The 26,556-nt window shown below is 35.5% G+C and overlaps 1 protein-coding gene across 1 annotated transcript in view; it reads left to right on the top strand.

Annotated features, from left to right (window-relative positions):
• The window catches only part of cacna1ba (calcium channel, voltage-dependent, N type, alpha 1B subunit, a), a 206,702-nt gene that overhangs the window by 164,970 nt on the left and 15,176 nt on the right, over positions 1-26,556 (top strand). Inside the window, exons 29-41 of the mRNA XM_056457880.1 lie at positions 318-455; positions 4,526-4,727; positions 8,034-8,198; positions 8,861-8,971; positions 10,121-10,204; positions 12,880-12,885; positions 14,373-14,489; positions 14,574-14,639; positions 14,815-14,906; positions 17,005-17,155; positions 19,220-19,347; positions 20,484-20,580; positions 24,779-24,884. Coding sequence (XP_056313855.1) covers positions 318-455; positions 4,526-4,727; positions 8,034-8,198; positions 8,861-8,971; positions 10,121-10,204; positions 12,880-12,885; positions 14,373-14,489; positions 14,574-14,639; positions 14,815-14,906; positions 17,005-17,155; positions 19,220-19,347; positions 20,484-20,580; positions 24,779-24,884 — 1,463 coding nt within the window. The remainder of the gene's footprint in view (positions 1-317; positions 456-4,525; positions 4,728-8,033; positions 8,199-8,860; positions 8,972-10,120; positions 10,205-12,879; positions 12,886-14,372; positions 14,490-14,573; positions 14,640-14,814; positions 14,907-17,004; positions 17,156-19,219; positions 19,348-20,483; positions 20,581-24,778; positions 24,885-26,556) is intronic.

Raw genomic sequence — 26,556 nt, 5'->3', positions numbered from 1 at the left:
GTAAGAATGCTGGGTTCCACACAATTCCTTCACGTTGCCCCAACACAAATTTATTAAGTTAACTTAATTGTTTTTACGAATTTAAGTGGAAACAATTAAGTTGTCCCCAAAAACACTGAAGTAGATTCAGCAAATTTTAAAGAAATAGTTTGAACGAGCAAAACAAACTCTTTTTTTTTGAGTGTACAATGCTATAGAATTGCCATAAAATTACACCCTATAAAAAGTTCTTAGCGTACATAAAGCACCAGTTTCAATCTGTATTTTTTTTGTTAAATAATTATATTGTGTTTTTGTAACTTGTTTGTTCTCATTAGAGGGCTGTTTTTGGATTATGATAAGGATGACGTGACGGCGCAACCCAGGGAATGGAAGAAATACGAGTTTCACTATGACAATGTGCTCTGGGCTTTTCTCACTCTCTTCACTGTTTCTACTGGAGAGGGCTGGCCTACGTAAGTCAGCACACATCAAAAATTCTCCATGCTCTTGTATCACAGATTTTGTGTTTTTTGTGTGTGTTTTTATATTTTCAAGGATTAAAATACTGTACTGTATGTATAATACAGATTTATTATTATTATTATTATAGTTTTTCTAATTTGTTGAAATGTGTACATTAGAATACATTTGAATGTCACTCTAAGAGAAAGCATTTTCAAAACACTCAATTTATTTGACGCTAGCTTATTTATCGAAAAATCTCAACTAGCATATTTTATCACCCCTTTTTTTCAGGCAGAATCTTGCCTGCATTTAAAAAAATCAAAGAATCATCATGGAGTTTATCGTTAACTGTTAGTAATCTTTTGATTTTATTTAATTTGTCAGTTTTTTTCAAATTTGTGTTCCTTGGAATCAATATAAATCTGTTAAAATCAAATACTATTAGATTTAATCAGTTAAAAAGATATATGAATATGGTATAAATATGTCTTAACTGTAGAAAAAGGCACATGCAATTAGTTAAATTCTATGAGATTGGTTTACTTTATATTGGGGGCAAAATTGACAGCTCCATACTCCTCACAATATATCCAATGTGTTTTAAATTAATACGAATAATTTAAAACACATTGATTTTATTGATATTACATAAATCTTGTTGTTATTTGTTTAATTTATGTTTGACTAACAAACATCAATCACAACGTTTATTAGTTTAAATGATGTTAAAAGTATGTAATCCAAATAGATGGAAGTTTTATATGCAATCAGAATACATACATCTTATTTGTTAGGTCTAAATATTGTTTTGAGTGTGTGACCTATAACCATTTACTACTCGGTATGTTTTTGCAGGGATTAGAAACCTATAAAAGCTTTTGTCCTTTTCAAACACTTCCCTTGTGTCCTCTGACCCCGCAGTGGCCTTTTATTCTCCTGCTTTAAAGGGCGTAATCAGTTTGAAGTGCTGCTCTTTGAGGCTGTGTGATACTACTAAAGCACAGCCCTCGGGAGGCATCAGCCCAAGCTCATGAATGTGCTGGACAAGCCTTTGCAATTCCAATTTATTTTATGAGTTGGTTGCAAGCTTGTCGGGGTCAGTGCGGTGCAAATTTGTTTCCTCTCTGTCATTGTTTCCCCAGTGTTTAATGAAATTGTTGTTGTGAGTTTAGTAATTTAGCGATGCTTGATATGAAAAAAGCTTCAGCAGTTTCAATTTTATTTTGATTACTTTGGCTTCACTACTGATTCAAAATTAATTACAGTTGCATTACATTTAATAATTTGGCAGACACTTTTATCCCGGGCAACTTAACAAATGAGAACAACAGACGTTAACAAGAAACTACAGAACAAAATATGACCCTGGTCTTAAGTTAATAGCAAAAAACCTTTCTTTTATGCCAAATCATTAAAATGCTAAATGAAAAATAGTCATGTTCCATGAAGATATTGTCTAAATTTCCTACTGTAAATATAACAAAACGTTTTTTTAGTAATGTGCATAGCTAAGAAGTCTTTGAACCCTCAGATTCCAGATTCTTAAATATCTATATCTAGTCCAAATATTCTCCCAATAAACCATACACTAATGGAGAGCTTATTGATTAAGCTTTAAAGTGATGTATGAATCTTAATCAAAAAAGACACTTATGACCGGTTTTGTGGTCCAGGGTCACAAATATGTAAATAATATAAATACATAACCATAAATAACTATAAATAGAAAAAAATGGAAAAAGGAGATTAGCGTTAGAAGATTACCGTGGCAGAGCACCAGGGCTCGACATTAACACCAAATGCGGGTAGATTTCAGCTGTGGCGGGTTAGACGGACGCTCCCAATAGCCACTTTGCCTAGTTGAAAATACTTTTTAAATTGTAATTTTTTTTAAAAGCAGGATTCGACAATAAGGATGGCCCAGTGTTTGTGCAAATGTGATCTTAGAATCGAGAAGCAGCATGACTGACAAAGATAATTGTGTTCGCGCAAGCAAAAGTAGGCAGGTGAATATCAAATGAGAGGATGATCACTCGCGTGCACAGGTGATGTGATGCACGCGATAGTTAAAAACCATGCAAGCTCCCGTTTACTTGTGTGAAGCAACCATACCTAGAGGAAACAACTGGTTCGATCGGTTCTCTTTTAAATAGACTGGACAAAAAGCAATGATCGTGCACCCACAGTCCTGCTGCTTTCATTAGCTCAAGATTTTTTGGTAACACTTTATTTTGATGGTCCATTTGAGTATTAGTAGACTGTCTGCTTAATATATGTTGATACTGCTGCTAAAACAGATATTTAACTGACAATAAGAAAGTTTGCAAGTACATGTCAACTTACACATACTCTAACCCTAACCCTAACCCCAACCTAACAGTCTACTTCTAATCTAATGAGAATTAGTTGGCATGTAGATGCAATGTAGCTTAAATTCAACAAACAGACCATCAAAATAAAGTGTGACCGATTTAAAAAAAAAAATCCTTTTGTAAGCAGCAGCCGTTGCTGCTTTCGCTTTAATTATTCTTTGAAAAGATTATTAACAGGCCTAATGCTAACCGTGTATGTGTGATCATCCTTTCATTATCACATACAGTGTTTTTTACCTGCTTTCTTTTGCTTGCAGTTATTTTTGTTAATATGGTTTAATTATCATCCTTTACAATAATATTGCTTTAACATGAGATTAACTGCCTGTTTATGTGTAGTTAACTGGTGATCTGGGACCTTTAGCCAGGACAGATTACTGTGCATAGACAATAATTCTTTTTTAAACCTCAAATTTTTTTTTTTAAGAAAAGTTTTGTTGAATTGAAAAGTGAATATATACAGCTATGTTTTGCTTGTTTTGACACATTATTTAAAATTTGTGGCTAAGAAATAATTATTTATTTATATTTGGTGTGGTCAGAGATAAATTTGGTAAACCCTCAATTCTGAGCCCTGAAAAGTCATATGAAATAAAAACTAATTGCAATGCGACACAACCCATGCACAACACACACACATAAAATAAAATGAATAAGGAATGAACCCCAGTGAATAAAACCCCTCTTTTCACCCCACCTCACCATACGACAAGCCCAAAACTATATTAATTCTGTAAGAATTAGCAAACCATCTGTGGAAAACACAGTTCTCTCTCTCTCTCTCTCTCTCTCTCTCTCTCTCTCTCTCTCTCTCTCTCTCTCTCTCTCTCTCGCTCTCTCTCTCTCTCTCTCTCTCTCTTTCTCTCTCTTAACCCCCCCTCCCTTAACTCTAGCACTAAATGATCTGAACACAAACAGTTTCTTTGCATAATTAGCACTCCTTGTGTGAATTGCCTTTTCTTATTGAATCGCTGAATGCCTCGTCGATTGTAAGTCACTTTAGACAAAAGCGTCCGCTAAATGTCTTTAAATGTTAAATGCTTTACATGAAAATGTAAGATCAAAATATTTTTAAATAAGTATTAAAAAGAAAAAATAACAGAGTGCAGACAAAGAGTGTATTTTGTTAAAATAAAAAGTCTGAATAGAAATGTGATAGTAACAGTCCATTTTCATAAAAAAAGAATAGAAAATAGAAGACAATAGTTTACAAATGACAAAGTGGTTTTTATAAGGTTAAAATGCAAAATAGATTACAAAAGTGACAGTGATAGAAGACCAGAGCAAAATATTTTTGTTGGTGGTGTTGTTAATAGAAAAAAAAAAAACTGTAGAAAACAGAAAAGAGATTTTGACAAGAAGATGAATCTAACTAGACAATTATCAAGAATGTCTCAATATACAACTGGCGACTCAGACAATAGAAGCAAGCAAAATGATCAAAAGAGCAATAGTGTGTAACTTCTATCATTAGTTCCATTAGTTAAATAGAATATTACATATAAAAAATAACATTAATTGTATTAGAAATGCCAGATGCATTCAACAAACCTGTCCAGTCAGATACTGATTCTACTGTGATTTCATTGTTTGTGATCTAAGTAGTGATACAATTTGTTTTAGGAAAATGTAGCCTTCTCTTTTCCCCACAGAGCACTTTATTTGTATATTTATTTGATTAACGATGTGATTTTATCTGTGCATAGGGTTTTGAAGCACTCCGTGGACGCCACTTTTGAGGATCAGGGTCCCAGTCCAGGCTACCGCATTGAGATGTCTATTTTCTACGTGGTCTACTTTGTGGTTTTCCCTTTCTTCTTCGTCAACATTTTCGTGGCCTTGATAATCATCACATTCCAGGAACAGGGTGATAAGGTCTTGTCAGAGTGCAGTCTGGAGAAGAATGAGGTATGGTCCATTCACAAATCTGCATTATTTTACACACTATAATCCTATCTTGTAGAAGAAATATAGTTAATTTGGCTGTATTTCTTTAAAACAAGTACAAAGACAATACAACATCAAAATATGATTAACAATATTATAAGTTTTGTCTTCACATTTTTTTGTCAGGTGTAGTTAAATAGAAATATGACAAATCATGTGTGTTTATAACATAATACAATTAAATTATAATAGTATATATAGCAAAATAATGTATTTATTAATACATTTATAAAATAGTATATAAAATATAGAGTATTCAATTATTAGTATTAATGTATTACATAGTTTATAAAATATAAAAAATAATATTTTTGAATTACATATGACAAGTACTTTTTAAATGTTTTAAACCAAATAATATTTTATATTTGAAAAATAATATTATTTTTCTTAGCCCCCTGAATTATTAGCCCCCCTGTTTAATTTTTCCCCCAATTTCTGTTTAACAGAGAGATTTTTTTCAACACATTTCTAAACATAAAAGTTTTAATAACTCATTTCTAATAACTGATTTATTTTATCTTTGCCATGATGACAGTATAGATAATATTTGACTAGATATTTTTCAAGACACTTCTATACAGCTCAAAGTGACATTTAAAGGCTTAACTAGGTTAATTAGGTTAACTAGGCAGGTAAGGGTAATTAGGCAAGTTATTGTATAATGATGGTTTGTTCTGTAGACTATCGAAAAAATATATAGCTTGAAGGGGCTAATAATTCTGACCTTAATATGGCTTTTAAAAAATTTAAAACTGTTTTTATTCTAGCCGATATGAACTAAATAAGACTTTCTCCAGAATAAAAAATATTATCAGACATACTGTGAATATGTCCTTGCTTTCCTTAAAAATGAAAAAAAATTCAAAGGGTGGCTAATAATTCTGACTTCAACTGTATAATATATACATACATTCATATGGCTGTATTTCGGCACTGGTGGGAGGCGTGCATTATATATAGCCATATTGCACTGCTACTTGTGTGATATTGCATTTATACAACAGTTTGACGGCATAATCGTGTATATAAAAAAAAAAATCAAACATGGAGAGTCTCAAAATCCTTTTGTACAAGGAACCCCTTTCTACCGCCATTCATTCACATCTGCAGCTAAACGTCAGATAAGCTGAAACCGTTGCTAACTCACCAACGTCACTTTAGAGCTAGTATTTGAATGATTCTCTAGCGTAATATCTAAAGTGCTGACAAAATAGGTGATTTTTGCTCATATTTTAAGATTATAAGGCTGAACGGCCTATTCCCAGTATTTGCCAGTGTTGCAATGGAGATTTCACAATAATTAACCCCCGAAAAGCCAATGCAAAGCAAACACTACCTGATTACAATGGTATAAATACAGAACTAAAATACAAAAGAGATAGATCGACTGTTACTTACCTGTTCTGTAATGATTTGTTTAGCTGTAATTTGAAACTTACGCTGAGAAAATGCTGCTTTCTCCCAAAGAGTTATTATGTGGTCTCTGTCATCATCTTGTGGTGGAGCGTCAACTGTCTTTGCTCTGCTCAATGATAGGTTGATGGCCGCCGATACCCTAAATTATAAATATTTAAAATAAGCACTATCCTTATAAATAAACTGCGTAGTTGCAATCTAAACAACTACATTCGAGTTGTACGAGTTCTAATATTGCAGAATTTCTCTGTATTTACATGTGTGTGTGTGTGTGTGTGTGTGTGTATATATATATATATATATAAATATATATATATATATATATATATATATATATATATATATATATATATATATATATATATATATATATATATATATAAAAGTTCTGTCTGTTTCTCAAATCTGATTGGCTGATAGCTGTGCGATATTTTGCAATAACAGCACTCGTATAGCCTCTTCACCCTTGTGTATTACTCCTCCCTGGGAAATCTCTATAGACTGATGGCATTTCATACAAAATCATCTGTTTTGTTGTCACTTTAGACATTATTCTAGAGAATTATTCAAATACTAGCTCTAAAGTGATGTTTGTGAAGTAGCAATTCTGACATTCAGCTTTAGATGTGAATGAATGGCGAAAGAAAGTAGTTAATACAAAAGGATTTTTGAGACTCTCTTTATATACACAATTATGTTGTCGAACTGTTGTATAAATGCAATATGAATCCTGATTTTAGGCTGACAGTATTAGATACAGAGACATATATTAAACTTCCACTTACACACACTTGAAGATGCTTTTAGTGTTTAGTAGTGTGATACAGTATAGTCAATCCAGCCACAGTAACAGCTGCAGATGTCCAGGTAGGGAATTGTGACAGTATTAATACATGTGCCAGTGGCAGACCACACACACACACCTAAACATCCTGCAAAACAGGTATGCATTCATACACTGACGCACAGTGACTAAAGACACACAATAAGAGCCAGCCAGTCCCATGGAAGAGCAGTCAGCAAGATGTTCCTGCCCCATTTCCTCTGAGGCCCCATTAAACGGGCCTAGTTGCTCTGTTTGGCTCTCTCCCTCTCCATATGCCAGCCCAACATGACTCACAAACTGTGGTAAAAACCCAGACCTCAGGAGAAACCATTTATCATCAACACTCACCAGCCAGCCAGGAAACATTAGCGCCATTACGAGTTTATTTTCTGTTTCCTCCACAAGTTAGGCTGCAAAATGACATCCACACTTGTTTTTGCTCTATTAAATTGTATTTTTGATTAGATTTGGTTATAAGAGTAAATATGTGACTTCAAAAATGTTTTTCTTAGCAATAAGGGTGGACAAGAGAAGTTAGATCATGTGAATTATTATTATATCCTTTGCTGTTTATCCTCACAGGGAGACTGCATTGATTATGGAATTTCAATTTGCTTTGGAAACGAGACAGAAAATGTAATTACAGAAAGTCTTTTTACCTGAAAGATAAAAGTATAATAGTAGTAGATAATAGTATTTTTGTGAATGATTAATTACATTTTCTCTTTTTTCTTTCTTAAAGAGAAAAAAATGCTCTCCACAGAAAAATACTACAGTAACTTATAGACCTTTTTCTTAGAACGCAAGGTCATGCTTTGTGTGTATGCATAAGGAGGATGTTTCAAACGTCCGGTCGTCAGCTTGATGCGTATAAAGAGTCACATTTGGACAGCATTGAAAAGATGGTTTTAATTTTACTTGCCTTTAACGTTTTGAACTAATACTGCTGTAAAGTCCTATAACATTAGTTTTGTGAGTCTGTAATGTGAATCAATTCCTCTTTTGCTGTTTTTTCCTCTCAGAGAGCCTGCATCGACTTTGCTATCAATGCCAAACCGCTGACACGCTACATGCCACAGAACCAGCAGTCCTTTCAGTACCGCCTGTGGAAGTTTGTGGTCTCTCCACCGTTTGAGTACTCCATCATGATCATGATTGCTCTCAACACTGTGGTGCTCATGATGAAGGTCAGTCAGTCATTTAGCTTTCTCTTGCAGAGGAGTCCTTGGAGAGTCACTTGACAGCTGTGAAAGTTTCATTTGGCATTGTTATATCCTTTTTTGGGAGCTCTTTAGATTAGGGCACAGATTTGCCATTAATTGACTGCTTATAAGCATATGCTGTTTCATGACCCTCACATGCACATTTCCAAATATATTACAACAGAAATGTTTTTATTTTAGATTGTAATAAAGTGTCACATTGTTGCTCTAACCCCAGTTATTAGCAATAGTTCTCCCAAAAATAAAAGTTCTGTTATCTTTTTGTTATCCTTCAAACCTGTTTGAAATTTCTTCTTCTGTTGCACACAAAGGATGATTTTCTGAAGAATCTTAGAAACTGGTAGCCATTTTATTTATTGATTTTACCTACTATGGATGTCAATGCATGCCAGTTTCTAACATTCCTCAAAATATCGTCTTTTATATGCAACAGAAAACAGAAACTCATAAGGCTTTAGAACCACTTGAGAGCAAATTAAGACAGAATTTTCATATTTGTGTGAATCAGCATATTGGAATGATTTCTAAAGGATCATGTGACATGTAAAATCTTTTTTTCTTTTTTACTTTAATATGATGAAAATAACTTTTCATATGGAATACATTTCCTCTTCTTATACTTGCAGTTTCATGGGGCGCCTGACTTTTATGAGGCAATGCTTAAGTATCTCAACATTGTCTTCACTGTTCTCTTTTCACTGGAGTGTATTCTCAAGATTATTGCTTTTGGCCCTTTGGTGAGTATCATGCTTAATATGTTATAAACACCACCTAAATATCACTGTTAAACAAAAACAAAGTATTTGTTGAAGCCAATTTACAGTTTTCTTTATAAATATACTGAACGAAAATGATGGTAGCTTTGGGTGCCAGCTGCTTTGATTGTATGGAAAAGATCTGCTTAAACATTCTGCTAAAAATCTCGTTTTGTGCCACTCAACAACAACAACAACAACAATAAAAAAATCATAAAAGTTTGGAATGATATAAAGAACATAATTTTGTTCTAATCATTCAATGCACTGTAAAAGTTGCTATGCTAATCCCTAAGCATACTTAAGGTGCATCTGAAATCGCATACTTATGCACTATTCTACGCCATTTTGTAGTATAAGTAGTGTAAGTAGCGTATCCACACTGAAAACTTTACAAATAGTAAGTGCACTTTAATTACCTGGATGATGCACTCATTCAACCGGTAAAATAAAGTGTGGAATGATAGACACTTCATGCACTCAATGACCACAGTTAGTAGTGGAAGGAGCGGAGCTATTGGGCGCACATGTTGGATAACTTTATTTTGGATTGTGAAAGCAAAATTCTTCTACGAGAGTGATTATAGCGCCTCCCGATGGTGATTGCTGTTATACTAATGGCAGGCATTATTGAGTAGTTTGGTCACTTATTTCACTGATTTGGCAACCGTCAAACATCATCAGGGAAACGGTTTGAATTTCCACTTAGTGAAAAAAACATTAGTGTTCGATTTGGGATGACACTACATACATATACTGTGCATTTGAGTGTGTAAGTGCATAAGTACATAGTGCATAGTGTATAGTGTGCCATTTGTGATGTTTTGTTTTCTTTAAACACAATACCCTACATGTACTAGTCTGGTGTCTGCATTTTATTCACCAAAAGTTTTATCAATAAGACTTTCTTTGTAGTCATTTTAAAATGATAATGCATATATTTAAATGCTAGCAGACATTAATTCTTCAATGCGGTTGTCTGCTATTGCCATCTTTAACAGGGTATTGTTTACACTTTGTGTCACACAGACCCTCACATGCACAGAAAAACTGAAGTAGATTTTTAGTGCGTGATAATGTAAGCTTCTCCAGCCTTTTCCTGAATGATCTCTCTAATTCTTTTCTTCACAGAATTACCTGAAAGATGCCTGGAATGTGTTTGACTTTGTGACTGTGCTGGGCAGCATCACTGACATCTTAGTCACTGAGATTAACGTAAGTGAGCATTAGAGCAGAATTGGAGTAGTTTCAGAGTGTAATAACAAGCAGCAGAGACTGACTGTAAGGAAAAGCCTTGACATAGATGATGTTGACAACCCAAGTTCATTAGAAATATGTGCCTCACAAATGCATGTGCCTACATTTGTGCAAAACGGAAGACAAGTTGCTCATGACTTATTTCGGTGAACGTTTCAGATGACACATCCACTAGAGGGCGAAAATGAGTGTTTAGTGATATATGAAATTTTCAGATTGCCATATCGTCCCCCTGTGAGATGGCCGACACACGATACTATAGCATGCGGGCACGGCAGTGTTATGTTTAGTTATATATTTTATTTGATTACTATATTTAACCATATCCAAACATATTTAATAATCTTTCGGCTGATTTTTGTTTACTTATTTAATAACCTAATGCATTTGCATTACGTTTGATCTTGGATAATAATTCAAACCAATGCAAATCACCATGCTCTTACAGCTAAATAGGCACTGAGACCAAAATGATTTCAAACAAGACTTGATGCAACTGTGCGGCGCTGGACAGGATTTGATTGTGACTTCGGGTTCATGACGTTATCCGCGGCCACTGCCACAAAATGGATATAATATACATGGATGAAAGTAAATTAAATGATATTTATCTACGCACGTAAGAAACAAAGATGCAAAGTCCTTTCAGATGGGACAGAGGACTCGCTGCCCGCATGTGACTGTTTCTATGCGGTGAAATTTTCCACGTTTTTGTTCAGTTGAGCGCGGCGTGGCATCAGGTCTAATCATCACAAAAGTAATCATCAACAGTGTCACATTTGTATTTGCTAAGATCTAACACAATATTGCACTTGGCATATGTGTTTATTGTTTTCTAATAAGAGAAATAGTTTCATTTTAGACATGGCTGTGGCAAGTCAACAATAGCCTATAGTTCTAATATTAATTAGCCTATTTGACCTACATACAAAACTTTTCACTGAGCTCAGTCAAATGTTCTTTGATAAGTTATTAATAATCTGTTCAATAATTCGTTAAAGCCAAAACTAATGGTAAAATAGAGGTTGTAATTTAATTTAATATAGGCTATTTTAAATAAATTAATTAAATATATTTGAATAGCCTATAAAAATAAAAAATATAGGCCTAACATATTTTTTAATTAAATAAATAGGTTATTTTCTGAAAAATGCGCATGTCCGTGTTTATCATTCTATCGAATTAAACACAAATAGAACAAGTATGTATATTCCATATATCTGAAAGAGCAGTCAATCATGCACAGAAAAAATAGGCTATAGGCCACCTTAAAGCACGTTTTTTCCAGTTTCACCAAAATGTAGGCTGAAAAATATATTTCCAGTGAGCTTGCGTTGGATGAGAAGCTGTAAAACCATCACAGCTTTGGCTCTGGCTCAGGAGCAGAAGGGAGTTAGTGCTTTGTGTTGTTTTTCCATATATAACAGTTATAAAGGGATATGATAATGATTTGGTGTGTGCCTCAGATTTGCACTGGTTACACAATATTTTACAGTGTCTTTGTTGTAGTGTAATTGTAGACTGTAGCAAGTTAACGGATAAATATCAATGGGAGGTTGAATTATTAGAAAAGACTGCATACCCAAGATATTTTTATCACTCGTATAACCCCGAAAGTGTTTATTTTATGATTACAACTATTGGATGTAATGTGTCTGACAAATTACAGCACTACTTTACATGACACCGTGAAAAATTAGTTTCTAATATTAGTTGTAACTCATTTCATCTTGGATTAAACTTACAGTAGATTTAATTTCTCAGATACCTTAAAAATGAAGTTGACATAATTCATGAATTTTAACATAAAACATATAAACATTGTCATGACTTGTCATTTTTGTACCGAAATACAAGATATTGAAGTGAATTTTAATATTTTATTACAACTAAATCCAAACCACCATGAAGAAAAGGGTGTTAGCAAATGCCTTATTAAAATATCAAACAATAAAAATACAGTGCATGCAGTACAGTGATACCACTTACTTGGTAGCATATTCCCACAGAAATAATATTGATTTGACATAAAACATTTTCTAAAATGCCTGTTTATCTTATAATCCTTTAAGGTGTACAAAACGGCCACAGCAACATTACTACAGCATTAATAATAGAGTCTTCCATGTCTGTTTTTAAAAAATCGATAACTATAACTTAGATGCAACCATCTGTGTTTGTATGAAACACAAGAAAGTGAGTCCGCCATACCCAGATGAGTGGCATTGTGTTTGATAGCGGTTGTTATTGCAAAAAAATAGATTGCGCTGTCCAATGACAATCAAGTTTAATAACAACATTTACTAAAGAGAGGGGGGTAGTATTAGGCCTGGTTTGGGGTCATTACGTGCAGTTATACGTGTGCTGTTGTTAATAAAGTACACATAGCATGCAACATGGACACTAAAATAAAGTGTTACCAAGTGCTATGCTTAATGATCCCAAGTCTTATGTTGTATTTTACTGTATGTCTTGATGCCCATGTCATTGTCAACTGCTGCTACTGATTGTAATTGTGTTTGTTGTGTAACTATATCTGTGTGTGATGGCTGTTCCTGTTCTCCTGTGTTTTTTAAATGTCTTCACACAAATCTTGGCTTGCTCCTGCCACGATTTAACATCTTCATGTATAGACAACGGTGAGTCGCTCTCTTGTCTTTGCACTTATGTCTGTTCCTTTGAACTTTCCATTGCAGATATACAGTTGAAGTCAGAATTATCACGATCAATATTCATAGCATTTGAAGAATCAATCAATGAATGGATCAATCAATCAATCAATTAAAATACAATTCAGATTATTGCAAAATAGATCAAATCCAGTAATTCAGGTTCAGTGTGAAGGTATTTGAGAACTTGTCTCTTAAAGAATAAACGTATAGTTTACCCAAAAGATAACACTTCTGTCTTCATTTGCTCTTCCTCATGTCCGTTCATACCTGTATTTCTTTCTTTTTTTTTTTTTTGCAACACAAAATTACTTTGAAAGCAAATTACACTCAAGAGAGATGACTTTAAGTTTGTTTTTAATCATCCAAAGTGAATTCCGCTACATTCAATCGTCCGTGGTGGGGCGCCACACCAAAATTCCTGCAGCAACAGCTACATTATAACTTCTCATTCAAAATATTCGGTTGTTTTTTTTTAAATAGCGGGTTATTATCGCACCAAAAACGTATTAAAAGGTAAGTGAATTATAACAGCGCAAACTTTTCTGTAATCATAGCAGTGCTGTGCGCTCTGTTTAACCCTTTAAGGTGACGTGCTGATAGACGTGTGTGATGCATGAGGCCAGCAAACACGGCATAGCTTTCAGTTATAATGAACAGTTTCCATAATTACATTTTATTTATAGTTAAAGGTTTGTGGTTCTGCATAGATTGACTTTATCTTGCTGGAGTTTATAGCCGTTTCACTTTACTTCAGGACGCATTAATGCTGCTCTGTAGGTCTGTTGAAGACATTCATAAATACTCCTAGCAATTGTAATAAATGTTGCAGACATACTCGTTACATAATCACGCTAAATCGCACTTCAGCAGCGTTTACTTGAGAGTGCACAAGAAAATCTGCATTTGAGCAGCGTATATTTGAGGGCGCGCAAAAAGTTTTGTGCACGAGCAGAGGAAATCGGCGCTCGAGCACAGAGATTGAAATGCTCGTAGGCTATTACATGAATGCGATCTCGACTTAATACTGCGCTCACAACATTTGTCAATGAAATAACGCCACATTTAGCTGGTAGATCTGTGTAAAATGCCCAACAGAGTCTGCCGCCACAGCTGGAAAAAATCCTAGAGGAAACACTGCGATGGTTTTCAGAAATGCACCCAGGTTTGGCTTTGACTTGTACTGTATGAAGAGAAAATCTTCTTAAAAATGTTCTTTAGAATATCTTGTATCAAAATTACTTACCAGTTTGCAAAGAAGTTTGAAAACTAAGGCAAATAAAATTTTTTGGAGTTTTCAAACTTTAAAGCTTTGATAAAATACCGTCATGGGTGTTTAAGGATTTGGAAATACAAACTTGATGTTGTCAAGAGATACGAGGATTGAATTCAAGACAGCTGAAGGAGAAAATGAGGAGAAAATAACTTTCACATTGACAAAGTGCGTGTTCCCACAGGAGCGTCAGCTGAACTTCAGTTTCCTGAGGCTCTTCAGAGCAGCCCGACTCATCAAGCTTCTCCGGCAGGGATACACCATTCGCATCCTGCTCTGGACATTTGTCCAGTCCTTTAAGGTAACTCTAGTTAGACTGTTTTGATGCTCATTGCTGATGATTAAAGACAACAAGAAGTTACATTTTCTTCATTTTTATTTCCAGGCACTGCCTTATGTTTGCCTTCTAATCGCCATGCTGTTTTTCATCTACGCCATCATTGGGATGCAGGTAGATATATACAATAATCTCAGAGCTTCAGCGACTGTAATTACCAGTTAAAGGTCATTGCAGTGCCGGAGTACGTTTTATTATAGGTGAATAAATTATGAAAATGTGTTTCTGCCTGAAGGTTATTCAGTGGTTTCAAAACATGCATTTATTTGATATTACATTGTGATTGCAGGTGTTTGGAAACATTGATTTGAACGATGACACGGCAATTAACCGTCACAACAACTTCCGCACTTTCCTCCAAGCTCTTATGCTGTTGTTCAGGTCTGCACACTTCTTATATTTCTCAACTACTGCAGTCAAAAATATCTCAATATGCAGGAAATCTTACAGAGGCTTCTGGTGATGCACAACAGAGTCAGAATCGAAAAGTCAAATTCTAATCTGGCCCTGAACACTATATTTAGCCTGATCACTATATTTAGATTTGACTGATCTGCTTTAATAGCACACATTTGTCCAACGCAGTTAGGATTTTATGGAGAGCTTTATTTATAATTGATCAAGATCTTTCACAATTGGAAAATATTACAGCATAAAGTATTAAAATATTGGCCTAACTGCAGCCAGCCTAGTCTGATCTCAAGCTGTGGAGCTGCTAAAGATCTGAGCTGTGCTCTGTAAGGTTACCTTGGTATTAAAAAGAGATTTCATTTCATGTCTCTTCTGAGAACGCAGAGATCTATTTGTGGCCATTTTCTTTTTACACACCATATTTAAATCCTATTACCTGTCTGAGTGTTACCATCTACCATCTATCTATCCATCTATCTGTCTGTTTCTGTCTACAGTTGCAATCAAAAATATTAAACCCTTCAGAGACCTCAGTTTCCATGTTTTAATCTCATTCAAATATTTGATGTAACTTGAAGAAAGAAGTGAAAGCAATGTGAAAACCAAAATTTATCTGTCCTCTGGAAGATTGTCAAGAAAGAAATATTTTCACATGCCTTGGGAGTTAAATAAGGGCGTGTGTCCACCGGATTGTTTTTTTTCGCTGCAGAAACGCGAGCGTTGTATTAAACAGCTGTGAGCACTTCTCCAACTGAAAAGTCTGTCTGTCTGTCTGTCTGTCTGTCTGTCTGTCTGTCTGTCTGTCTGTCTGTCTGTCTGTCTATCTACAGTTGAAGTCAGAATTATTAGCCCATGAATTATTAGCCCCCCTGAAATATTAGCCCCCCTGTTTATTTTTTCCCCAATTTCTGTTTAACAGAGAGAAGATTTTTTCAACACATTTCTAAACATAATAGTTTTAATAACTCATTTCTAATAACTGATTTATTTTATCTTTGTCATGATGACAGTAAATAATATTTGACTAGATATTTTTCAAGACACTTCTATACAGCTTAAAGTGACATTTAAAGGCTTAACTAGATTAATTAGGTTAACTAGGCAGGTTAGGGTAATTAGGCAATTTATTGTATAATGATGGTTTGTTCTGTATAGACAGTCGGAAAAAAAAATAGCTTTAAGGGGCTAATAATTTTTAAAAAATTCAAAACTGCTTTTATTCTAGCCGAAATACTTAAGACTACAAAAACTTAAGAATACAAAAACTTAAGACTTTCTCCAGAACAAAAGAAATTAGACATACATATACAGACATGCTGTGAAAATGTCCTTGCTCTGTTAAACATCATTTGGAAAATGTTTAAAAAAGAAAAAAAATTTAAGGGGGGCTAATAATTCTGACCTAAACTCTAAATCTATCTATCTATCTATCTATCTATCTATCTATCTATCTATCTATCTATCTATCTATCTATCTATCTATCTATCTATCTATCTATCTATCTATCTATCTATCTATCTATCTATCTATCTATCTATCTATCTATCTATCTATCTATCTATCTATCTATCTATCTATCTATCTATCTATCTATCTATCTTATCTATCTATCTATCTATCTATCTATCTATCTATCTATCTATCTATCTATCTATCTATCTATCTATCTGTCTGTATGATTTTGTCATTCATTTTATCATCATATTTTTTTTTCAATAGTTATCTTGATTACCAGTTCTTTGTCTATTGTGTTGCTTTCATTCTCCTTTTCTCTTTTGTCTCCTCTTTTGGTAAAAGCACCATCTGGAGTATAAGCCAGTGTCGCTAGAAAACAACATTTCCTAATGAAATTCATAAATATATTTCCATCTTTCCCTTATGTTCATTACCCCAAAGCTTCCTCACATCAAGAGACAGCACATCAGTGTGACAACAGTGTTATAAATTAAATCTGGCTCAACTGTAATTGAAATATCAGCACTTGGCCTGTCATCTCTGACAGTCATTCTTGGTTTTGATAGAAGAAGCTGTACTTATTCATTCAGTTCTACATTGTGTATCTTGCAGGAGTGCCACTGGCGAGGCTTGGCATGATATCATGCTGTCCTGTCTGAGCGAGCGCACCTGTGATCCAAACTCGGGCACCCTGGGAAAGGAATGCGGGAGTGACTTTGCCTACTTCTACTTTGTCTCCTTCATTTTCCTCTGCTCATTTCTGGTCAGTGTTCAGAGTTATTCAGGTTAAATCAGGCTCATCATTATTGATGCATGTCATTACACAAAAGTACTTGTTTCTCTAAAATTAAAAAATCTAGTTGATTGTGACAGTAAATGTTATACTAAATTATCAAATTCATTTGAATCGGGCTGGGAATCAATGAAGACTTCCTTTTGAAATACAAATCCAATTCTCACTTCAATTATGATTCATTTTGGGTTAGCAGTTGCAGTAACAAAATGGTCACTTCTAATGCTATACATTAATCAGGATAGTGTTTTATAAATAAAAAATCTGGTAATGGGTTAATCAAACTGCATGTTTCGTTCCACTGGCTTTCGTTCCTTTATTTCCAAGAAATATCAGCTCATGGAAAGTTTTGCATTTTGCAGTATTTCAAAGTCACATTTGGTGATTTGGTGAACTCTGATGTGCACATGTTTATTACATGAAGACTTATTACAAATAAAAGATTGAAACATCATGGCGTGAACTCTTAGCTTAATGAAAAGAACAGACTTTAAAGCTGTAGGAAAGTTTAATAAAAGTTGCATTTTTTATTGCTTTACAATTTGGATTTCCATTGGTTATGTTGTATTATATTGTAATTTCACAGCAAAAAATGGACAGATTTTTTGGTGCAGTCTTCAAACATAACATGATGCAGCTTACAAACTAACATTTAGATTGAGATTAATGTGATTAAAAAAATATTGTAATTATTTTGTGTTGAATACATACTAGGAAAGTTCACTTTCACATAGCATTTTTGCAAGTGAACCAGAAATTGTCACCCGCTTTGAATGTTATCACAAGAGTGAATGGCCGTTATCAGTGGTTATCAGCTGATAGATATGAGCCAGTGGGGGCCTTCTGCATCTACTAGTAGGCTCAGAAGGCTGTTATCATCCATTCACATGGTTAATCAGCTATACTAATAGAGAAGACTCCAGATCCAGATCTGTTTTTACATTACTGAGACAGTTAGGTTTAGGGTTGGGGTATTTTATTAACGTCTACCCCCTCTGAGGGAAGTTTGTTATTACAGATGTAGACACGTGCAAATAGAGTCGCAATGTGGTCGAGAAATGTGTTTTATACACATTTGAGGTCTAACGGTAGACTTGTTACTTCAGACAAAACACCCTTATCTTTTATCCATAAACAAAACTTGTATCAGGTACAGACTTGGGTTGTTACTGATGGATCGTTGGAGAGTTTGACTGATGGTTGCTTAGCAATGTCAGATGCAATGGGTGCACAACTGAAACTACCAGATCCTGATGAATTACGATGCGCAGGTTTTTTTTTGCAAATGTGTACAGTAGGTGATCGAATTATATTCACATCTTAAACAAACTAAACAATCTGTTTATATGGTGTGCACCAGAGTGCCTTTTCTGTATTTACACTACACAAAGGAGGGAAACCAACTTATGACAGGTTGGTATACACTGAATAAAAGCAGAACATCAGCCCTTTTACCCAGCCTAATTTGCATTTAATGTCACACTCCCGGATATTATTTGATGGGAGACGACATGGGAAAACTAGGTTGCTGTTGGAAGTGGTCTTAGTGAGGCAAGCAGGGAGTGCTCAACCTGTGGTCTGTGCGAGTCTTAATGCCCCAGTATAGTGAAGGGGACCCTATACTGTCAGTGGGTGCCATCTTTCGGATGAGATGATAAGCCAAGGTTCTGACTCTCTGTGGGCGTTAAAAATCCCATGGCACTTGTACACCAAAGAGTAGGGCTGGCCAACTTTCCTCCATCTGCCTTTACCCATCATGGCCTCCCAATCATCTCCATCCACCGAATTGGCTTTATCACTGTCTCTCCACTCCACCAATATCTAGTGTGTGGTGAGCGCACTGACGCCATTGTCCTGTGACTGCTGTCGCATCATCCAAGTTGACACTGCACACTGGTGGTGGTGTGGAGAGACCCCTCTCATGATGTTGAAGCACTTTGGGTGTATGGCCATACACGATATATAAATACACATTACATTACCTTATTTATCTTGCTTTGAAAACTTCAGTCTTTCTTTCCCCACTTTCTCCAGATGTTGAACCTGTTTGTGGCTGTCATTATGGACAACTTTGAATATCTGACACGCGACTCCTCCATCCTGGGCCCTCACCACCTGGATGAGTTTATTCGAGTGTGGGCGGAGTATGACCCAGCCGCATGGTATGTTTCAACCTGCACTCCCCCCCAGATGGAGACCTACTCTTGTGATAAATATAGTAACAGAGTTTGGCAACAGTTGTGAGAAGGAGAGTCTTTCTGTTAGGCCTCTCAATTTAGACCACATTAATAAAAGACAGAGATGCTGAATATTCCTCTTTGATAATGTGTGATTAAAGACCTTCCACGCAATGCCCGTGGTCTGGATATGAATGGGATCTTGTATTCCTATCCACATCCATTCTGTCCACAACACAAATGTGCTCTCCAAGCTTTCTTCATGTATGTGTCATGTTTTGCTTGTTCTTTCCGCAGCGGACGGATTTCCTATAAGGATATGTACAATTTGTTGCGAATTATCTCACCCCCCCTTGGCTTAGGGAAGAACTGCCCTAATAGGGTAGCATACAAGGTTTGCAACCCAAGCAACTTTCTACACTCGTGTGGCCTCTGTGTGCAAACGCCCAGAGACCCAAACTTGAATGGCTGTGCTCAAATGACTTGCGAACACACAAGCACTTGCCCCACCAGATTTGACATGCTTTGGTTAATGATGCTGGATGGGAAACAAAGCTTTCAAAGCCACGCATTGAACTTTGATCACACTTAAGTACATTATTAACATTCCCAATTCAAGGATGCCCACTTGACTGTTGTCTCAATATCAAGCAATACTGACTGATTTACGTTTATATATCTCAACCTCAAATGTTATGAATTAAATCAAATGAAGCTGGCGTTGAAACCTTTGTTTCCGTGCACTGAAAGAGGAAAATCCCCTGATGTCTCAGCATGCAGGTGCAGACATCTTCAAACAATGCAGCCATTCTGTCACCATCCACTCCTCGTGGCATTTCACTCACCTCTTCCATCTCTCCTTATTAGGGATCAACTCTCTCACCTCTGACCTCTAACCTTCGGGATCCATCTCTGACCCTGCCAGGCCAGGATGGCATCCCTGTCCATGACACTCTTGGAAATCTAATTAACAAAAGATTTCTGTTTTTTGTCGTCTGTCTTTTTTTATCATTTCGTCTTGTTTGGTTTACTTTCTGGCCCTCCTTGTTTCTCTTCCCGTCTCTCTAACTCCCCATCCTTTTCTTTATTTTGGATTTTTTTGCGTTGTCTGCACTGTGAAGTGGCCGTATCAAGTACCTCGATATGTATGAGATGCTGCTCCACATGTCCCCACCTTTAGGTTTGGGAAAGAAATGCCCTCCACGAATCGCCTACAAGGTAGCTCAACTTCACATGCCCTTCCCCCCTGCTCGTACTGTCTTCTCATTGGCTTATTCTTCAGCCAATCTTTGTGCTCTTGCAGTGTTTCCCCTCGTTTTTTGTTTAACTGTTGTTTTTTCTCCCCACGCTCTGATCTTTTTGCTGTAGTCCCTCCTTTTCCTTTTTCAAGATCTCCCCTACACGTCCTGTATCATCTAGGGATGGTCACAGATTAATAATGAGTATGACTACAGAACTTAAGTGTGTTTAATGTTTGATTACAACACTGGTTCATTGGGAATACAAGTCTATGGTGATATTTCTGCAACATTAGATGTTACTTTTGTGCATTTTACAGTGCTGTATAGACCAGATCATTTAAATCTGTAAATTGTTACTTGGAGACTCTGACCGCATGCTAACTGAAAAGAATCAGCTCGTTTGTGAGTTGAACAAAACAATCAGGTCTCTGAGCGAGTGACAATTTATCCAGCTCAAATCCTGAGGAATGATTTGGAATGCAGTGAAGTAAAAGTTTCCCCAAAAAATATACAGTAAAATACAGTACTGCAATGAAGTACATATATTTGAAAAATGTGCTTAAGTGCAGAAAAAAATGTACAGAGCAAGTTTACTGTCAGAATATTGGTAAAAAGCTGCTCGTGATGCTGACCATAAAGTGTATTCGTTTACAAATCACAGACTATGGTGAAAGTGTTTTTTTATGCACAAGGAACCACTCAAAAATAAAACACAGGCTCATTCTGAAAATGTATCCCTATATACGTTTCTGGAGATCGCAAATTATGAAGCCGGAAGTACGTATGGCTGCATTTCTTCTTTAAAACAAACGCTAAGGGGGTGGTATGACGGCGTTCCTTTTCGCGCTTATCAGCTGACTGCTTACCTCCAAATGGACAACATGTGGTAAAATCTGAAAATGTGGTAAAAATCATGTGAGGGCTTTTCTTTTTCTAAATTGCTTTTTAAAACTGTCGGTTGTGTTTAGGAGAGTGGGTGGGCGCTGGTCGATCTGTGCTTTTGATAATGCTATCGGTTGGGTTTAGGGAAGGAGGAGTGTGGGTCAGTCGATCAATCAGTCAGTCAGTCATTCAGTCAGTCAACAGTGGCCTCTGGTGGATTTACGTGAGAAGAGCAGGCACGAATGGAGATATTTTCGCAAATAGAGATATTAGTCAGTCATTCAGTCAGTCGACAGCAGCCTCGTGTGGATTTGCATGAGAAGAGCAGGCACGAATGGAGATATTTTCGCGAATGGAGATATTAGTCAGTCATTCAGTCAGTCGACAGCAGCCTCTGGTGGATTTACGTGAGAAGAGCAGGTGCAAATGGAGATATTTGCGTAAATATGTACGTTTTCAGAATGAGTCTGAGTTGCAAAAATAAGTCTTTATTAATCAATAATATTTAATAATATAACATTTTGTATCAATTGTTTTTAATGTTGTGTGAAAATTAAAGTTTGTTTCGATGTTTTTGAATTTAGCTAAAAAAGACTTGTACTTTCAATGAGCATATGTTTATGATAATAATTGTAAGTGAGATTTAAATCTTAGTTTTATTTGTGGTCATACTTCATATGTATAAGATTTTCCCCAAAAGTTGCATTGTGTAAGGGTTTGTGCACGACATTGCAAAAACGATTTTCTCTACCAATCATGCACTTTAAATGCAAAATATTTTATGTAAATATTTACATAAAATTTGGCCAAAATGCTCCTCCTATGGGTTTCTCTGTCTTTGGGATTCATTAAAGGGCCCCAAATTTAGCTCAAAAACCTCTTTCAGAGCCCGTTATGTTACATTAGAACAGGAAAGGTCCCCCCTCTCACCCTTGTTTTCATGGAGCAGTGTGTGTGTAACCTAAGTTGCTTTCAGTCATGAGAACTATGCACTTGAACTCTCTCTCTTCCACTGGCGGTCTTTCACTTATATTCTCTTTGTCCTGCTTGTGCTGTCTATCTCTCATCCACTTGACCATATCCTCTCTGTTTTCTTTCTCATGCGGCCTTCTCTCGTTCTCTCTCTCTTTCTCTCTGTAGTGTGTGAGAATGAATGTTTATATGTGAGACTGTCCACTTCTTTTTTCATCCTGAACTGTTTTTCTTGCACTGCTACTGCTAGTACATGTATGCTCTTTTTGCTCAGGGGAGCTCAACTCTTCACAATCAATCACACGAAATTATATACCTAAAAATATAAATCATATGATTTTACTTGCCATGTTTAAAGGTGCACTCAGTCATTTTCCTATGAATAGTATTTGACATTTGCATACAATAATGTACAATACTATTTGTTTGTGTAACTCCTTTATTGTTTGACACCTTTTCTTACAGAATAAATAATCCATGACTGACTGCAAATTTAGTATTTCTGTAAATATACTGCAATGGAAATAAATTAAGGATGCTACATCCACACCAATTACACTCTCAGAATTAAAGGTACAAGAGCTGTCACTTTTGTTGTACCTTTTCAAAAGGTACAAGTTTGTACTTAAAAGGTCTACACTACCTGACAAAAGTCTTGTCGTCAATCCCAGTTGTAAGAGCAACAAATAAAAACTAGACTTTTAGTTGATTATTTGAAAAAGTGGCAGAAGGTAGATTTTTCCGGTGAATCGTCTGCAGAACTGCAGCCATATCATGACAAACACTGCAAGAGACCTATTGGAACCCGCATGGACCCAAGATTCTCATGGAAATTAGTCAAGTTTGGTAAAGGAAAAATTTGGGGGATTTGGGGTTACATTCAAATTCTTCAGCAGGAGAGCGCTCTTTCTCATACTTCAGCCTCCGCATCAAAGTTCCTGAGCAAAGAAGATCAAGGTGCTACAGGATTGGCCAGCCCAGTCACCATATATGAACATTATTGAGCATGTTTGGGTTAAGATGGAGGAGGCATTGAAGATGAACTTTATTGAGCATGTTTGGGTTAAGATGGAGGAGGCATTGAAGATGAATCCATAGAATTTTTTTGAACTCTGGAAGTCTTGCAAGAATGCTTTCTTTGTCATTCCAGATGACTTTATTAATAAGTTATTTCAGTCATTGTAGAGATGTATGGATGCAGTCATCCAAGCTCATGGGAGTCAAACACAATAGTAATTCTTTTTCCACTGCATCATGACTTCATATTCTATACTGGACATTATTTCTGTTAAGTGACAAGACTTTTGTCTAAGCAAATTCAAACTGTCCTAAATAAACAGTTAAACATCAAGGCATGATACTAATTTATTTGACTAAAATAAGCATAATCAAGAGGCCTTTGCTTTTCATATAAGCCACTTCTGATACCAAATGACTAATGACAAATGATCAACTACAAGTCAATTTATTATTTGTTTTTCCTAAAACTTGGCAACAAGACTTTTGTCAGGTAGTGTATATTAATACCTCAAGGATACATATTAAGGATACCTCTTAAAAGATTTAGGTACTAGTATAAACTTTTGAAGTACCTTTTGAATGTGTAATGTGTACCTTTTAAAAAGGTACCACCTCAGATGAAGCTGTCATACCTTTATTTCTGAGAGTAGTACATACATATTTCTGTGCAATATAAACCAAAAAAATTTGATTGTACCTTTAAATGTGGACTGTAATTTCAGTAATTCCAAAGCAAAATGATACAACTGACCTTATAAATACGATTTGTACTGTTTTACAATGCTGTTGTCAGAACGAGCCATTTAAATGTATGTTTATCAGTATGATATCTACAAAAAGCCACTGGTCACCATTTGGCTCATTAATGAGACTGCTCATTAATGAAACTCTAAAAGCACATTTATCGATTAATAACCCTCAGAGTCGAGCTCTCATGTCCTCTGAAGCCCCTCATGGTTATGTGTACATGCTTTTCTTCACTCTCGAGTTGGTGTCGGTTTATCACTAGTGCACTTTGGTTGCGGATCGTAGCCTATAGCAGTGAATGTGAATGTTCGATTCTGTATGTTTCATGTGAACAAAACTGTTTGTGTGCTTGAAAGACTAAGATTAAAAAACACTGAATGACCAAATTCAATAAATTTGTAGCTCGATTGCTAGAGTGCATGAGTCAGTAAAAGAATATAACTGTCTAATCGCGTATTCACACAAACTGTTTTGTTTAAGTTTTTGGGTTGATTGAAGTTTTTGGGTTTGAGGAGTGTGTTTACCCCACTAATGAACCTCACGGCTCCCCTTAGCGTCTGGTGAAAATGAACATGCCTATTGCGGATGACAACAGCGTACACTTTACCTCAACGCTCATGGCTCTGATCCGTACTGCCTTGGAGATCAAACTGGCATCAGGTCAGTAAGTCTCTTGGCTTTTTTATTGTCTAGATGATTGGGTGGTTAATGTATTGATTAGCCTCCAGAAAATTGTCCCACCTTCTCTCGCTTAATAAAGAATCTGCCTTTCTCTTTTCCAAATCACTCCATATGTGATTAATGCCTGATGGAGAGATTTACTCGGTGCGATCTGTTCTTTTGCTGCTGTCTGTGCCATTTCCACTTATCAGAGCAGTGTGTGTGGGATGGTGTGTGTAGCATCTGTTGTTGTATCTTTCGGAGTTTGGCACTGGATGGGATTTTCTTGCTGCACTACATTTTCACAAAGCAGCTCCTCAGCGGTACTATTAGCATTGGTTTTGGTTGCATTGATCTAAATTCATTAAACCTTTTTTTATAGAGGTTTTTTTTTTTGAGCTGCTTTTGTGTATAATATTGATGTGGTGCTGAATTGTCTTACATGAGTTTTAAAGGCTGTGATGTGCTATGATGAGTGAAAAGCATAGGTGCTGCCTCCAGACAATGCAAAATACAGAATGTGCAAATACAACGACAGTGCAAAATATAACAACATACTCCCAAAAAAACCAAGACAATGTACAATTGGCAATGTTGACATTGTTGACAATGTTGAATATGTAGAAGACAATGAATAGGTGTACACATAGTTGTAGACTATCAGCCTGATAGTCTGTGGGTCAATATGTAATTTGATAGTCAATATGTAATTTGTCAATAGTTGTATATAGCTTTTAGAATAGTGGTATATAGTTTGCTCACTTATGAAATTAGATTTTCATAATATGATTTGAGGAATGTTCAGATCCAGAGAAATAAGCAATTTAAATTAGTGGCACAGAACGTGTTATTGTGCCACCATGCTAATGATGTCACACACCTTCAATTACCACTTTGTTTTTATTGAAATTAGGGAATCCCCAAAAATGCTTTAATATCTTGTGCATTTTATTTAGAAGGCACAGAGCATTATAACAGAACCTTGACATGTATTTAGTATGATAAAACGTCTTCCTCACATGATCAAAGACAATAGAACCAGAAGTGGATAATTGTGGCATAATAAACACTACTAGGTGGACTGCAAACCAAATTTTTAAGCAAATTTTAAAATGCAAAAACTGGTATTAAAAAAAAAATCAACCAAAAATGGACGCTTGGCTTGTGTTTCCAAAGCATAATAATATTCCAAACATGCATACAGTGTGATCGAGATTAAAATAAATATTGGCTGAATGAATGAATGAATAAATGAATTATTGCCTAAATGAAAGAATTAATTAATTGTTGGCTGAATGAATGAATGAATGAATGAATGAATGAATGAATGAATGAACGAACTATTGGCTGAATGAATAAAAGAATGAATTGTTAGCTGAATGAATGAATGAATGAATGAATGAACGAATGAATGAATTGTTGGCTGAATTAATCAATTTATTTTTGGCTGAATGAATGAATGAGTTATTGACTACATGAATGAATGAATTATTGGCTGAATGAATAATGAATGAATGAATGAATTGCTGGCTAAATGAATAAAAGAATGGATTGTTGGCTGAATAAATAAATGAATGAATGAATGGTTGGCTGAATGAATAAATGAATGTATTGTTGGCTAAATGAATGGATTGTTGGCTAAATGAATGAATGAATGAATGGTTGGCTGAAT

The sequence above is a fragment of the Danio aesculapii genome, chromosome 5, assembly GCF_903798145.1.
Source record: "Danio aesculapii chromosome 5, fDanAes4.1, whole genome shotgun sequence".
NCBI classification, from domain to species: Eukaryota; Metazoa; Chordata; class Actinopteri; order Cypriniformes; family Danionidae; genus Danio; species Danio aesculapii.
Note: the sequence above shows the minus strand (reverse complement) of the source record. Positions and strands in the feature narration are given on the sequence as shown.